The following is a 15,885-nucleotide window of genomic DNA, read 5'->3' on the forward strand; positions in this document are numbered from 1 at the left end:
TGTTTCCCTGAACATATTAGTTGGTTATTTGGATGGTGAGCATTATTTCATGCCATAATAAGATGAAATGCTTTAATTTGTATCATGGTAATGGTTTTCATTGCATATCATGATGGTATGTTTTCCATGGAGATCACAGTTGCTAGAAAACGGGGAGTTAAAAATCCACCAGTAAGTTTTCTGTGGCTGTTTGGTCTTTTGATGTGATTATCTTTTGCAGCTGCTGTAATTATATTAAGATCTATCCCCCCTTACTCTTAATCTTCCCATCTTTCATCCCCTGTTCCGGAGCAGTTGTGAAAAGAAAACAGTGAATCTGAGGGTGGTCCTCATTGGGTCTTTCAACAAGAGGATTTTATGAACCCTTTTCCTACTTTTCACAAATCTTATGGGAGGCTACTTCAATTATGGTCAAAAAGGAATTCTAACTGGGAAAATTTTAAGTTGGACCTATTCCTTATTTTTTGGAAACTATTGGCTTATGACATGAGTATAACTTGGCTTCACTTGAGTTGAGGTTTGAATTTATCCAGATGAATCTGTGTAAAATCATTATGCTGGCAGAGTGTGCCAGCTTTGTTTATCTAAGTTTTGTCTTCATAATTTTTGCTTTTGTCCTACTGATTTACACTTCTAACAGGCAACAATACATGAAATTTTGTTTATAGTATGCAGCAAATCATCATGTGTAGCAAAAAATCTCACCCAGAAGTCTGTTCAAGTAGTTACATGCAGGTATATTTCTTCACCTCTTTTCTTTATTTTTTAAGTCAAAAAACCTCCATAATTTAAATAAAATAGCTTATTGACATACTATAGACATACAGTGTAAACCAGATGCATCAAAAGAAGGAATATTTGAATTGTTTATATGTTGTTTGAGATAGAAGATTTGGACTTAATTTCTTTTTCCCTATCTTTTTCTGTGTAATTCATGTAATTGAAAATTATCTCAATAGCCAGACTTTATAATCAAGCAATATTTTAGTATTAGTAATTAACAATATTTAAAATCTTCATTTTCTGATAAGCAACTGGTTATCATTTAATGGCTTAAACTAATAAACCACTCTTTGTTTATTTTTCCTCCCATAAAATGTCATAGCAGAGTTTAGATGAAATGTTTTTGAAGGAGATAAAGTTGCATATTAGTGCTGATATCTGAATGCTATTTGGATATAGTTACAATCAAAGTATAAAGATACTTTGAATTTCTGCTGATCAGTATTCAATATGTGTCCTTTAACTTCAGTGTTACGCAGTCTAGGAAATTATTAGCCTTGTATAAAAATCCTTATTAAGAAAACCTGCCAAACACAATGTCAGAATACCCCAAATTGTAGTCGGTTAAAAGCGTATATTTGGGAAACCATTTCTGTTGCAGAGATGTTAGTCAGTGGGAGGTCAGTAATGGCCTACAGGCTTGTTGGACGTTTATTGAGGAATACTGGTTTAAATCAATGTTAACATCTCTGGTCACTTGCTGAAAATACAGGCATTACTTAATGGAGCTTTTATTTTTTCCTCAGGCTTTCTCAACAAAGCACTTCTAAATAATACTGTTTATTACATCCTGGACAACAAATGCATGGAAAACAGAAGGAATCTCTCATGTTTGATAATCAAATGGTCTCATAATTTCTAAACCTCATGTGGTATCACATGTTTGTATTATTTTTAACAAGAATAGTATTGCTTACTAAGTACGTGTTGTATCAGAGCTACAACGCTACATCCAGTTTTCCGAATTTTCATTTCAATCATGCAATTTCATTCTTGGGTTAAATTCACTGTAGAAACTCTTGATATCTGCCAAAGTCTGTCAAAAACAAAGTTGTGGAAAATGATCACGAGTTAAATGGCTCTTTAACTGCTTACTCTAGATAATCAGCTCCTCTAATAATATCTGTACATCTGAGCACTGACTGTTGTGGTTATTATAGTAGGTTCTTAAAGCAGGAAACTGATTTTCAACAGTGGGTTAGAATCAAGTAAAACCCAATCTGACCCTGAACAGAAAATCACCATAGGACGTTTTTCCATCAGCGTTTACCTACTCTGCCATCTGCAGAAATGTCATTTTCCTGAGGCATGGAGACTCTTAATGTATTTTTACAGAGAACTTGATTCTAGCTATGAATGATTTCATACTTCACAAACTTAAGGTTTTTTGTAAGTGAGCATACTTTAGTAGTGCAAGCTTTGGACACAATGTAATAACTATTTTACTACTGTTGATTATTATTCATTATTAGTGATATTATTTCAGTACTTCATTGAAAGTTTCTTGATGATGGCTTCAGGTATTATGTATCTAAATCAATTACTAGGTCCTGCAAGTTCCTTAAGGCCATCTAATTATTGTATAGATTTTTGAATACCTTGATACCTTTAAAACTGCTATTCAAAGAAATGATTACAAAAGATACACTGCACATTTAACAGTATTCATATGTATGAGTCTGGTAGAATAGGAGCAGAATGAGCTGGGAGTGATATTTAGGGCTTTAGTTTTGTGGATGAATAGGGATTGTTGTGTGTAATTATGTCTGTGTTTTGTTTAGGTTTTTCTTCTAAAGGTATCTTTATTTGCTTTTTTTTTTCCTGCAGATGAAAGCCAGAAGACTCTGATGTGGTGCTTATGTTGTCTGTACAGCAGTGAACCACAGAATCCTGTGGAACTGAAGGCCAACAGCTGGATACGGGTAAGTGAATGAATCTTTCCCAGAACCACTTTGAATTAAACTGATTAGACACACTGTCATTCCATCATTTAAGAAATGGCTTCAAACACAAGTTGCATATACATTGTGTTGAAATGTATATCATTCTATTTATAACACAGTCACTGTTAGTCTGTCATTTTAAATCTTAAAAGATGTGGCATTTCACAGTAAGTTTTGATGGCTCATAACCTGGTAGTTTCATCAAGTCTAGAACCTGTGCATAGTAAGCAGCAACCACAAATCAGAAGGGAAGCAAACATTGGTATTAAAAGTAAGAACCTTTCAATTAGGATAAAATAAATAACTGGAGAAATGTCATGGTTTGTTTTCAAAGCAACTTGTATTTGCTGTGTGATTTTACTCTTTTTTGCTTTTGTTTAATCTCCTGCCTATGAAGAATTTAATGGTATCCAAACTTTCTTTAGAGGCAGTCAGAGGGAAGGAACAGTGGTTGTGTGTGGGTTTATGTTTAGTTTCTTAAGGAATAACGAATCCTTAACTTTAATTCCGAATTCAGGATTTTGCATGGCACATCTGTTCATTTTTTTTTTATTTCCACACTGATTTGGCAAAGCACATCAGCATGTAAATAACTCACAACCCATTGATGCTTAATACTTTACGTTGCTGAATAGCAAACTGAGAATGCAGTGCTGTTGATTTTGTGTACTTGCATTTTCAATGGGCCCATTAAAAATATGATAATAAATACAAATGAAATTGTTAATATTTTTTTTATATCTTACAGTCCTCACAACAAGTGAAACTGTAGCAGCCATTATTTATGTACCAGTCTGCTACAGCTGAAGATACCTCTAGACTTCTCTAAGTAGCTAATTTCTTACTTATTAGTTTATTTTGTATGTCAGTTTATCGAGGTATGCCTGTGATAGTAGGATGTACAAGTGATTATAAAATAATTGATGATACTGCAAATTATTCTGTTAGTAAATAACTATATTTAGCCAGTTAGTATTGTTGATTTAAATGCAGGAGTTTCAGAAAGAAGTTCTCACAGGCTTTAGATACCCTTGTGTGCCTCTGTATACCTATTTGGTGGGTTATACCATGCCAGAAAATTCTGAACAATCTAATCCTAAGTAAAATTACCCTTATTTTTTTGTGTCTTTAACATTTTTCAGGAGACTTTACTGAGGTTAACATACTTGGAATTCAGAGTGTGGTAATGCTTGAATGCCATAGGAAAGTGATACCAAAAATATTCTGCCTTTGCTAATATAGTCTTGCTGGTTATATGGGTGATATTCTTCATGATGAAATAGGAGGTGTATGCACAATAACATGCAGTTAGTTATCAAACAGGAAAATCTGTTTTTTTAAAGCAGTATCATGTACATCAATGATGTGAAGTGGTGAGGAGAGTTGTAGCCAGAGAGTCTTCTACAAATAGCTTCTGTTTCTGGGAGGGAAAAAACTAATCTAGATCAGTTGAGTCATCTGATTAGTGTGACTGAACTGATGGTGATGCTGATACAGGAAAAATTATCAGGTAAGCAGGAACAAAGAGTGGGGAGGGATGGAGGTGGGACTGACTGCTGCTTTTGTTGGCACTGCCACTTGGAGCTCTTACACTGAAACTAGTATGTCAAGTATTTGATTCAAGCCTCACTGTAATCTGCAGAAATTTTTCCACCCACTCTGACTGTTTGAATCAACCATAACAGCCACTGTGACTTGATGGGTCAGTAGCTAACCTGAAAGTTGGGGAAGAGTGCATGAAGGAGTTCAAAGTACAAACACATCTTACTATCATTCAGCACTTCCCTAGTTGCCTAAAGTAGGTGTAGCACAGCATGACAATACAGCAGTTGAGATGAAAAGATATTATTAAATTGTTTCCTGTAGTTATTAGAATATCTCCTCAGTTTCTTACTCCTTAGTGAGCATGATCACAAAGCTTTCCGAAGAAAGTGGTTTTATTTCCCTTACATTATCATCAATATAATTCTAGGCACCAGCAATTGTGATATAATAAGGGCTATCATGCTTATTCTTACAGATGAACCTAAGTTAAATATTTTGCTACTCTTGAAGAATTTCTTTTGCCATGTGTGATAATGATTTATATTTTTAAAAAGAAGTACACATACAGTAAGTCCATGTACACTTAACATGGTTTCCTTCTGAACTGCTTTATTTTCCTTATTTTGTGTCTCAAAAGATTGTCACAGAAGGGGATCTAGGCACATTTGCTATGCAAACTATAATTTGAGTTTTGCATGAGCTATCTTAACATTGACAGGTTGACAAGTCTCTGCAGTGATTTGATCTGATCTGAGCCTTATTGGTAACATGGCATGAGGTTTATACAACAATGATACTTGCTGGTGGAGAAGATGCCCAGTGCATTGTGGCACACTGTGGAGAAAATAGCCAAAAGTCTGGAATTTTTAGTTGAAAAAAATTCTTGGGGGTGGAGAGGAATGTAGTCTTATGGCTATGTGGTGTAAAGGGGGTTGCAGTCCAGAAATAAATTTTAAATAATACACTGAAATTTGAATACTATTTAAAAGGTTTTTCTGGAAAACTTGCCTGCACTTGGAATGAAATGGTGGATTTTCTGAGGTATTTAAGCCCTCCTTGAGGGTATGGATAGAATGGGGGTCTGTGTCAGCACAGTTCACACTGTCCATGCACACAGACACAGAAGATGTGCAAAAGGGTTTTGGGTAGAGGAGCTGCTATTCAGCTTCTACAGAAGTGGTCCTGAGAATAGTCTTGTCCTTTGGCCCTACAATCAAGAGCTCATTTTTTTTCTTAGCTCAATACTTCAGCATACACTGAGGAAGAATACTCAGTTTTTAAAAAGGTGAAGTAGTTCACTGCATAAGACTGCATGCACCAAATAAATTGGGATCTTTGGATATCCATTTAGTTAATGATAGAACAAAGGAAATGTTAAAAAAGCAAAACCCACCCAACCAAAAAACCTCTCTCAAACAACTGAAAAATAAGAATGTGTAATGGAGACAGAGAACTTTGCCTGCTTACTATTAACTATTACAACAATAAAACTTTTCAGTTCTATTCCTACTTATACGTTTTAAAGTCCCTTACATTAGATTTTTCCTCCCAAAATGCCAAGTTATGTCTGATTGGAAAATTATATTATTTGGTCAAATTATATTATTTGAATCTTTTATTTTCTTTGCTGCCATAGCTATGTATGTTGAGTATGAAATTACACCTTGTTTATGGCAAGTGTGAGTTCTTGAAGAGTATTTTGGGGCCATCAGTGCATCTTTGACTAAGGTCATTGATAGAGGGGTTGATCTCAAGTCTTTTAACTACTAAATTGCATTTTCAAAGTTAAAACCACATATTTAATGCTAGCTTATTTTTTGTCTTTCCTGCCATTGTCATGGTAAAGTTGTGGTTTTTTTAGTGACAAGAAGGGTAGCTACTCAGTTGAACTTCATTATTGCTAGATTTAAGAAAGCAAGATTGTGCACATCTTTTAAGTCCTTTAAAAGAATAAAATGTGAAAAGAATTTTTTTGAAATTTAATTAAAGTGTGCAGTGTAGACTGCAGGTTTTTTCTGACTAGATGCTTTAAAATGGTAGATATTTTTTGGTTGGTTGGTGATTCTAAACTTCAGTGTTGAGATTCAAATTCTACAGGTCTTCTATAAAGCCAAATGCAGCATAGGGAGTCAAGATACTCACTGCCACCCATTTCTCACTGATAAGTACAACCATGACCTGGTGAAACCAGTCTTTAAGAAAGTTATTTGGTTTCTCCAGTTGGCCTTCTCTGAGCAGACATTTTTGAAGCAGTGAAGTAAGTGTGGCTTTAAAAAGGACTTCTGTCTGGTGAGGCTAGAACAGCTTCCTTTCATTGCACTTTGCTCTTACACTCACATTACAGCAAATTTCTGAAGCAGCTTTTCTGAAGCAGATTTCATTTTTATTAACTTGGTCACACCTTCTCCTCTGTCAGTTTATTTATTGTGTTTTTGAATTGTTTTTGGCTTCAGAATTTGCTTACAATAGTACACTGGTTGTATTGTTTTGGAAGGCCATACATACCTGTGAGAGTGTTACACCAATCTCTTTTCAAATTGGATAAAACAGAAACAGTTAATATCCCTCTTTTAAAGTGTTCCCTTTTCTCTCCCTTAATTTTCTTTTTTTTTTAAGAGTAATTTTTTTCAGTGTTTTACTGTCCCTCAAAGGATACAAATGAACAAGACAATACATACATAACTTAAACATAGAAGTGGAAGGCCTGTGAGGCTTGGCTTGTTTTTAGAGGTGCTTTTTTAGCTTGGCTAAATTTTCCTTTCTGAAAATGTGTGGTTCTTTTGCAAATCTGTATCCTGTGCATGGCCGTGTTCCATTCATAGCCACAGAAGAAATAGGTGTTCTTTATAAGAGTAATTTTTAACAACACTGTAATTATAAAATTATTTTAATTATATTTTATAAAAATACCAAATGAAACTTGTGTGTTTTTTCTTTTATTAGATTTTATACATGTTGTCTCTTACCAGTGTTATTTTGGACAATTTTTGAACTGAGGATGGTATGATGCCAAATCAGTGTAAAAATTTTGATTCAGAAAGTTTTAATTTTATTGCAACAGTGAAATTCTTGTTCCTCGACAGAACTGTCTGGAGAACCTGCATTTTTTTATTATCAACCTAATACTAAAATTTTAATTGAGTTGGTTCAGTTAATGAAAAACTGACCTTTCACCTCTACTTCTCAATCTGTGCCAGAATTTTCAGCAAACTGGGTTTTTAAGAGTTTTGTTTTCTATGTTGTGATATATCTGAGACTGTGATGAATGAACATTGAAAAGATGCTCTCTCATTTATAGTTCCAAATGGAAATGTTTGTGATGTACTTCTTGGGACAGATACACCTGCATTGAAATGCTGATTACCTCTCCCTATAAACTTGCACTAGTGTATGTTTTTTCTTTTCTCTTTGGATGTCAAGGACTTCTTGGCTTGTATCCTGGATCATCCAGCTGTTTGATCAAGTGTTTCCATATTTGTTGTTCTTGAAAATTTAGTTCATTGACATATCTTCTGGTTAGGCAACAGTATTCAGAAGCAGAAAAAGAACATCATTTATTAAAAACAGGATTTGAGCAAAATTAAATTCTTAAAATTTTGGGATTGTAATGAACTTACATTTTATCTGTCAGGGATGAATTGCTCATGGATTTTCTGGGACTTAGTGTCGTTATCAAGTTATTTCTGAGTAAGTCTCATACAAATTGAAATAGAATTATTAAAAGAAAGAAGCTAGACAGTAGACATTGATGGAACTTCAGGAAAGTCGAGGAGAGTAGCTGAGAAAAACCTACAAAGTCATGTCAAGAAAAGGCAAGGAAATCTGAAACATGACTGTGTGCTTGTTTTCATGTATTTTGGTTTTTATTTGGAATGAGTTACCCAAGCATTTTCAATATTTCTATCACAAAGGCATCACAGTAAATCAGGAAGGAACTAAGAGGGACTAAATTAGCTCTGAAAAATACAGATGTTCTCATTGTACCTTTATAAAGTATCCAAAATAACTTTTATATTAATTGGAAGATGAAAAAGGAAGGTAGACTCTAATTCTCATAATGGAATAATTTGGGTTGGAAGAGACCTTTTAAAGGTCATCTACTCTAGCCCCCCTCCGACGGGGAGGGAAACCATTCAGTAGACCAGATTGCTCAGAACTTCGTAGCACCTGGCCTTGAACACTTCCAGGGGTGGGGCATCCACAACTTCTCTGGGTGACCTGTCTAAAGAGTTTCTTCTGTATATCCAATCTAAATCCCCCCTATTTTAGTTTAAATCCTTTCCCTCTGGTCATATTGCTACATGTCTTTGTAAAAGGTCCCTCTCCAGCTCACCTGTAATACCTCTTTTAGGTACTGGAAGGCTGATGTAAGGTTTCCATGGAGCCTTCTCTCCTCCAGGCTAAAGAAAGAACCCAACCCTCTCAGCCTTGAATCAGAGGAGAGATGCTTTGTCCCTCTAATCACCTTTGTGCACCTTGTCTTGCCTCACTTCAGTGGGCTGATGTTCTTCCTGTGGTAGAAACCACAGAGCTGGATGGAGCACTCCAGGTGGGGTCTCACCAGATTGGAGGGGCAGAATCACCTCCCTTGCCCTGCTGGCCATGCTGCTTTTGATGCAGCCCAGAACGTAGTTGGTTTTCTGGTCTGGAAGTGCATGTTGCTGTCTGATGCCCAGGCTCTCAACCACCAGTGCCCCAAGTCCTTCTTGTTAGGGCTGGTCTTCATATGTTCATCCCCCAGCCTATATTGGTCCCAGGTGTTGCCCCGACCAAGTGCAGCGCCTTGCGCTTGGCTTTGTTGAACCTCATGAGGTTCCCAAGGGCCCATTTCCTGAGTTTGTGCAGGTCCCTCTGGATGGCATCTCAACCTTCAGGTCTGTCAGCCACAGCAGTCAGCTTGGTGTCATCTGCAAATTTGCTAAGGGTGCACTCTTACTTCTATCTAGTCCAAATCTAGCCCCTTTTAGATAAACCATTAATCCTTGTCCTATTGCAACAGGCACTGCTGAAGAGTCTTATCTCCATCTTTACAAGACGCCGTGAAGTGTTGGTAGGCTGCAATAAAGTTTTAAGGCCACAGAATGATTTCTTCTGTGTTTGGTTTATGGTTAGAAGCTTATATTGGAGGATATATGGCTTGTATATATTTGTTAAAATACAGTATAGTGAGTATATGAGGCAAAGTTTGAAACTTGACACTGTTGTTCATAGTACGTAGTGGTGACTTGCTTATTGCTTACTATGATAGTTATTTACTAACTGAAAAACAGAGTTGTATGTACCAGTAGATGGCATTCTTCATATTACATACACGTGTGCATATGTTCCTTTTTGTATTACTATGTACACAGTTTTCTATTTCATAGCATTCTAACACGTATTCTTCCAAGGAAAGATAGTAGTCTTGATATTAGAAGCCAGCTTCCCATCTACCTGTATTGTGTGACATCGTTTTTTCAATTCTTAGTTGTTTAATGATGCTTGCACTAGTGAGAATTCTGTGTTAAGATTCTTGAAATTTTTGGCAACAGTTCAGGATCTTCACTAACAGGAAAATTATTTTCACTGTCTTCTTTGCTCTATGTAAAGGGCATTCAGTTGAACTGAGTTTTGTTTTTTTTGCCCATAATTATTGCAGGGACGTGGAAGAATTCTACCAGCATTTTCATTTGTTTTGCTAATCACTACTTCTTCATATTTATGGGTTTTTTAGTTCTTAGAGGTTTTGTATCTCAGGGTATGTTACATTAAAAAGTGTATGTGAACAGTTTAGAAAACCTTGGTTCTGAAGTGCTTAGAATGAAAAACTCATATGCAAATAGATTTAGAAAAAAGCAAAAAGAAACAATTACTCCTTTCCTCCAGCCTCCTCCTTCTCTCACTGTTGCAAAATTACCAGTATATTCTGAACAGCACAGGGTTTTTTTGTATTTCCTCTTCGTTGCTTTTCCTTATTACACAGTTTCATGGTAACCCATTTATCTATTGTCATGCTTTGGCTCTTTTAAGGACAAAGAAATCTATGTATTCCAAATGTTTGTAGTGTATCTCTCATATTACTTGGCTTGCTGCTCCCATGTTCTAATTTGTTCTGTCACTATTTTCAGTGCTGCTGGCTTCACAGGTTTATGTGCTGTAGGCACGGCACTCTCCCCATAATATTGGGTATAGCAACTTTTGCACCTTTTTGTGTCTGGTACCTTGTTAGGAGTCAGTCTTTCTCAGCGAATTAGCATAGCCATGCTGGCAAGCACAGTGAGCTGAGAGAACTGGGGCCACTCAGAACCAGGAGATGGCGATCTCTGCACTGAGGGGTTGCCAGTGCATCCGTCATGTATCCCTGCATACACGCTGAAGCTTGCACTCTCAACACACCACTTCCCAAGTGGTGTAACTTAGATATTGTTAGGTGTTAAACTAATGGCAATAACGTTGTGGCCTTCCCCAGGTTTCATCATGATGTGTTTTCTTAAAAAGGCTGCATTATGTGGTAGGTTGCCTTTAATTTGTTAAATTTGTCATAGAATCATGGGATGGCCTGGGGCGGGGGAACCTTTCACTCGACCAGGTTGCTCAGAGCTCCATCAAGCCTGACCTTGAACACTTCCCAGCTTTTCCAGGCAACCTGTTCTACTGCTTCACCACCCTCACAGTAATAAATTATTTCCTAATATCTAATCTAAATCTACTCTCTTTGAGTTTGAATATATTTCCCCTTGCCCTGTTATTTGATGCTCTTGTAAATCTTGTAAATAGTTCCTCTTGTAGGCTCCCTTCCGGCTACAATTAGGTCACCCCAAAGCCTTCTCTTTTCCAAGCTGAATGAACCCAATTCTCATAGCCTTTCTTTGTGAAAGAAGTTCTCTATCCCTCTGATCAACTTGGTGCCCTCCTCTGGATTCATTCCAATGGGTTGATGACTTTCCTGTGCTGTTCTGTGCTGAGAACCCCAGAGCTGGATGCAGCTCTCCAGGTGGGGTCTCATCAGAGTAGAGGGGCAGAATCCCCTCTCTCGCCTTGCTTAGCCATGCTGCTTTTGAGATAACCCAGAATACAGTTGCCCTTCTGGTCTGCAAGTGCACATTGCTGGGTCGTGTCCAGCCTCTCATCCACCAACACCCCCAAGCCCTCCTTGGCAGGGCTGCTCTTGATCTGCTCATCCCTGAGCCTGTATTGATACTGGGGCTTGCTCCGACCCAGGTGCAGCACTTGCATCATGAGATTCCCATGGGCTTATCCAGGTCCCTCTGATTCCTGTCCTTCAGGTGTGATGAGGTGTTATGAGGATGAGAAATAGAGGTGAGTACACCCTCCATGGAAGGACCAGTTGGAACCTGACTTCTGCAACCAAATCAATAAGTATAAAAGAATGCTGTTACAGAATAAGCATGGACAGATGGTTCTCTGGAGCTGGTAAAAATAAAAACTAGGAACTAGCTGTTGTGCATTATACTTTTATCTTCAGCTGTTCTGTGTTACAAAAGTTTTCCTTTCTTAGTTACAACTAGGAGCAATCATTAAATAAATATGTCTCACAAAAATGGAAACAAACAAGAGCAGTCTACCATATTTCCTGCTGCTAATGGTGCCTGTTCTGGAGGATTTTGTGAACATGCAAGAGATTCTGGATAGTGATCCTTTTTATGATACTGCTTTTTTATGTTTGGAGAGTTTTTATTATTGTTAAATTTTTTAATTGGTTAGAGTTTGAAGTATTGGAACTTAAAGTATTTTTAGAAATTTTATTATGCTGTATGATTGTTAATGCTCTCAATATTCATCAAAATTTTAATCCAATTTTAAATCCCATATAGGCTCATATCCTGTGGACAGGATGAGCAATGCAGATTTTAATGTCATTTTTAAGTTGACAAGCCATCAAAGTTGCATCCAACAAACCTGAATGTTTTATTTGGCTTGTGAGTCAATAAATAATAAGGAAGTATATTAGTTTTTCTGAACTGGAAAAGCTGATTAAAAAATGTTTCCCAGATTAAGAGGAAGATGTAAAAGATACTGTTTCTCAATATTAAAATGTTAAAATGTTTTTGGTTTGTGTGAAGCTAATTAAGCAGGGTAGCACACCTGAGGGAATGTAATCGACACAATAGATAAAATGATGGTTTTCCCATTGTTTATTGAAACAATAAATGATCAGAAGCATTTGGGCCGTGATAGCTTCTGGATGGTTCTCAGTCCACCATGATGTACAAGGAAGTTTAAATATGTGGCAAAGGCAGTGACTATGAAATGGTGTTTTGCTGACCTAGTTCACCTCTCTTGATACGCAGCACAAATGCACATTTTTAGGCTAGATCTCGGGAGCAGAATGAAACAGGTATCTAAAGGGCACTTTATTCTACAGTGTTTTTTCACTTATGTATACTAGCAAAAATTAGAAAACTATTCTGACTGTAGATTAAACAGGTTAAATGCCAACATCGCACCCCCTGTGTAGCTGAAAGGCTGTACAAGAGTCAGATTTGCCATTTTGTCAGTGGTATTAAAAGTGAGAAGACAGCTTTCCTTTTTGTAATTACTTGATCTAAGTTAATTGGTGTAGTAAAACAATTTTAATTCAACCAGTGGAATCTCTGTGAACTGTTATTTTAGACAAGTATGCAAAAGCTATATGCACATTTATTGTGTAAAGTAAAACAAAAATGAAATGTATTAGAGGCTGCATGAGGAAAGTGAAAATAGTAAAATCTGTGAAACAGTTTGTGAAAAGGACTGAAAAAAACCAGTCTTCCAGACTTAAGGGCTGATGTACAGGTGGCATGGCTGCAGTGTAGCTCAGGCAAGGACCTAAAGCCTTGTCTCCCTGTGCTTAAGAAGTGAAACCAGAAAGACCCAGCTTCCTGGAATTGTTATTCACACAGCTCTCACTGCATGACACCTTGCCTTGAGCACAGACAGACAAACCCCTAGAAAGAATGGATAAGGACAATATAATTGGATACCTACTCTGTTCCTACAGTGTTTCTAAGGCTTCTGCATTTGAGTGTTGTTAGAGACAGGACATTATCTAGATAGGAAGCTATTTTTATGGTATTTCTCAACCCGCTACCAATAACTTCACCAAATTGCACAAAATTCTACACCAATGAAGAGACTCAAATCCATCCATCTAATTTATACAGAGTCTGCTCAGGAAATTTGAGCACTCACCTTTTGGCTCCTCCTGCTCCAAAGATCCCAGGTGAACTCATCCAGTGGTGGCAGTTGGATGTTTGGAGAAGGGAGGCTCGGAAGGTTGTGGCCTAGACCCCACCTGTGTTGCCAAACTGTTAAAGAAGCTTCCCTGTCTGACCATCCAGGAGTCACCCTGGCAGTCACATTCACACCACCAGAGACTGTCACTGCTGGGACTGAATTCCCTTCACTGTGGGTGACTCCCACAGTATGAATTTGCATTCAGGTAAGTACTCAAAAAGTGGGAGAAGGTTTTCTATTTGCAACATGAAGATCTATTGTCTGTTAAACATTTGCTAACTTCCTTATTGGCTTCTTTTTAGAAGGAATTTAATTTTAGGGGGTATACTATCCTTCTGAGGGAGATGATATGCTCTTTTTACGAAACATTCCCTTATCCTTGAATGCTCTTTTGATAGAATAAATGTCTGCATGCCAAGACATCACAAATAACTGCAGCTCCACTGTATTCTGTATTTTTAAAAGAAAAGGGAAGACATTAATGGAGAGTGTGACTGTCATAAAATAATATTTTGTCCTTTTTTTTTCACTATTGTGACTTGTAAGCCACATACTTGTTATTTAAGGAGACAGTTTTCCATCTCTTCATTCTCTCTCTAACATTGCCAACTTTAGATCATATGTGATGTTGTGGATACCCCATCCCTGGATGTGTTCAAGGCCAGGTTGGATCAGACCCTGAACAACCAAGTCTAGTTGAAGGTGTCCCTGCCCAGGGCAAGTGGGTTGGAACTAGATTTTTAAGGTTCCCTTCTAACCCATATCATTCTAGATTCTATGATTCAGTGAAGGTAGTATGTTGGAATTATGATGTTCTCTTCTTAGGTGAAGGGTGTTGATTTGATTTTTGGGCAATATACTTGTCATCGTTCAAATAAAATTCATTACCTACTATTTTTATTTATATGCAGGCTGTGTCAGATGCTTAAGAATACCTCAGAAAATGTTAGAAAAAGACTTACGTTAAGAATAATCCAAGCATAATGTAAAGAGATGGCCTTTCTCTATTTTTTAAAAAAGGATTCTTTTATCTTTATAAAAGGAAATCTTCAGTATCACATTTTTCTAGGAGTCATAAATTTAAGATAACATGAAGAAAACATTTAATGCACCTCAATATCTGTACTCTGTTAAGTTAGGAAGGGCCTAAATAATTTATGATTTGTCATACCATGGGGCACATGATCCCCAAGACCATTTGATGCAAAAAGTATTAATATAATGTTTGATTTACAATAAAGGATGTCTCTATGAGATAAGAATAATATTTTAATGACATATATGGGTAATGTGTCTATTAAAAGGCTTGTGAATTGCCAGAGGACATACTGAGAAACACATTTTTTCCTTCTTATCTAGGTACTTTTGAAAGAGGGAGATAAGGAGCTGAACAGAGATATTTTGAGTTAAAATTATGAACATACTTTGCCTGCTATTTGTTATTGAGAAAGTTAAAGGAGAAAGAATCTGTGTCATAAAGCATAGGTTTAGAGCATGGTTTTATTACAAATACAGCATTTGAAACTGTTTTGTTATAATTTACCTCTTCTAAAGGGAAAACAATTTTATTAACATTTGGGCTGAGATAAATAACTAGTTGCTTTAGACTATTTCTTACCTTTGTGATAGTATCACTGTAATATTTTGCCATAGTAAAATACAAAATAATCAGAGGGTAATGTCAGTGTAAGAGGGATGGGGAGGCATGAAGCAGGGGATCTGGTTTTCCTGAGCAATTGTAGAAGAGAGAGGTCTGTGTTCCAGGGGGCATATGTCCAAGAGAGAAATGGAAAATGTTAAGTCTCCTGGAAGCCAAAGTAGTTCAAAGTTACTTAATCACTTTCTGAGGCTCACTCTTGTGGTTTTAGGGAGCTTAACAGCCTTTTTGGTATGTTTGGAAAAGAGGAGTTGTCATTCCTCCTCTAACCTGTACAAATAATCATCAGAACTTTGATCACTGCAATGACTATAATGTGTTCCTTCAGATGAAAGACATCTGATGGTGATTAAGTATATATCTTGTTTATACTTTTCCCATTAATTCTTTTCTGTATTTTTTCCTGGTCCTTCTTGAGTCTTTGTGGCAGTTTTCTTCAATCACTGTATATGGAATTTACCCTTGCCTCCCATCAAAAGTTTATATGGAAGACAGTTTAAAGACGTTTCCTCAAAGTGGTCTGGAGTGAATGGAGATGAATGGGCTTTACTCAGACGTTGATTTTTTTTTCACTCAGCCTTGCTTTTCATACATCTTTCTTCCCTCTTTTGCTAAGTGATGGCACACTGGTTAGTGTAACACTTCATAGTTATAGCCAGTAGACAATCTGTGCTTTCCACAGAAGTATCTGCAGCCAACTCTTGGCAAAATTGTTGAAATGGTACAGACTGCCTTATAAAT

General features: G+C 36.8%; 1 protein-coding gene across 1 annotated transcript in view; it reads left to right on the forward strand.

The window, feature by feature from the left end:
• Nucleotides 1-15,885, forward strand: part of FANCC (FA complementation group C) — a 90,783-nt gene that overhangs the window by 19,986 nt on the left and 54,912 nt on the right. Inside the window, exon 5 of the mRNA XM_071580434.1 lies at nucleotides 2,611-2,705. Coding sequence (XP_071436535.1) covers nucleotides 2,611-2,705 — 95 coding nt within the window. The remainder of the gene's footprint in view (nucleotides 1-2,610; nucleotides 2,706-15,885) is intronic.

The sequence above is a fragment of the Pithys albifrons genome, chromosome Z (genome assembly GCF_047495875.1).
Source record: "Pithys albifrons albifrons isolate INPA30051 chromosome Z, PitAlb_v1, whole genome shotgun sequence".
NCBI classification, from domain to species: domain Eukaryota; kingdom Metazoa; phylum Chordata; class Aves; order Passeriformes; family Thamnophilidae; genus Pithys; species Pithys albifrons.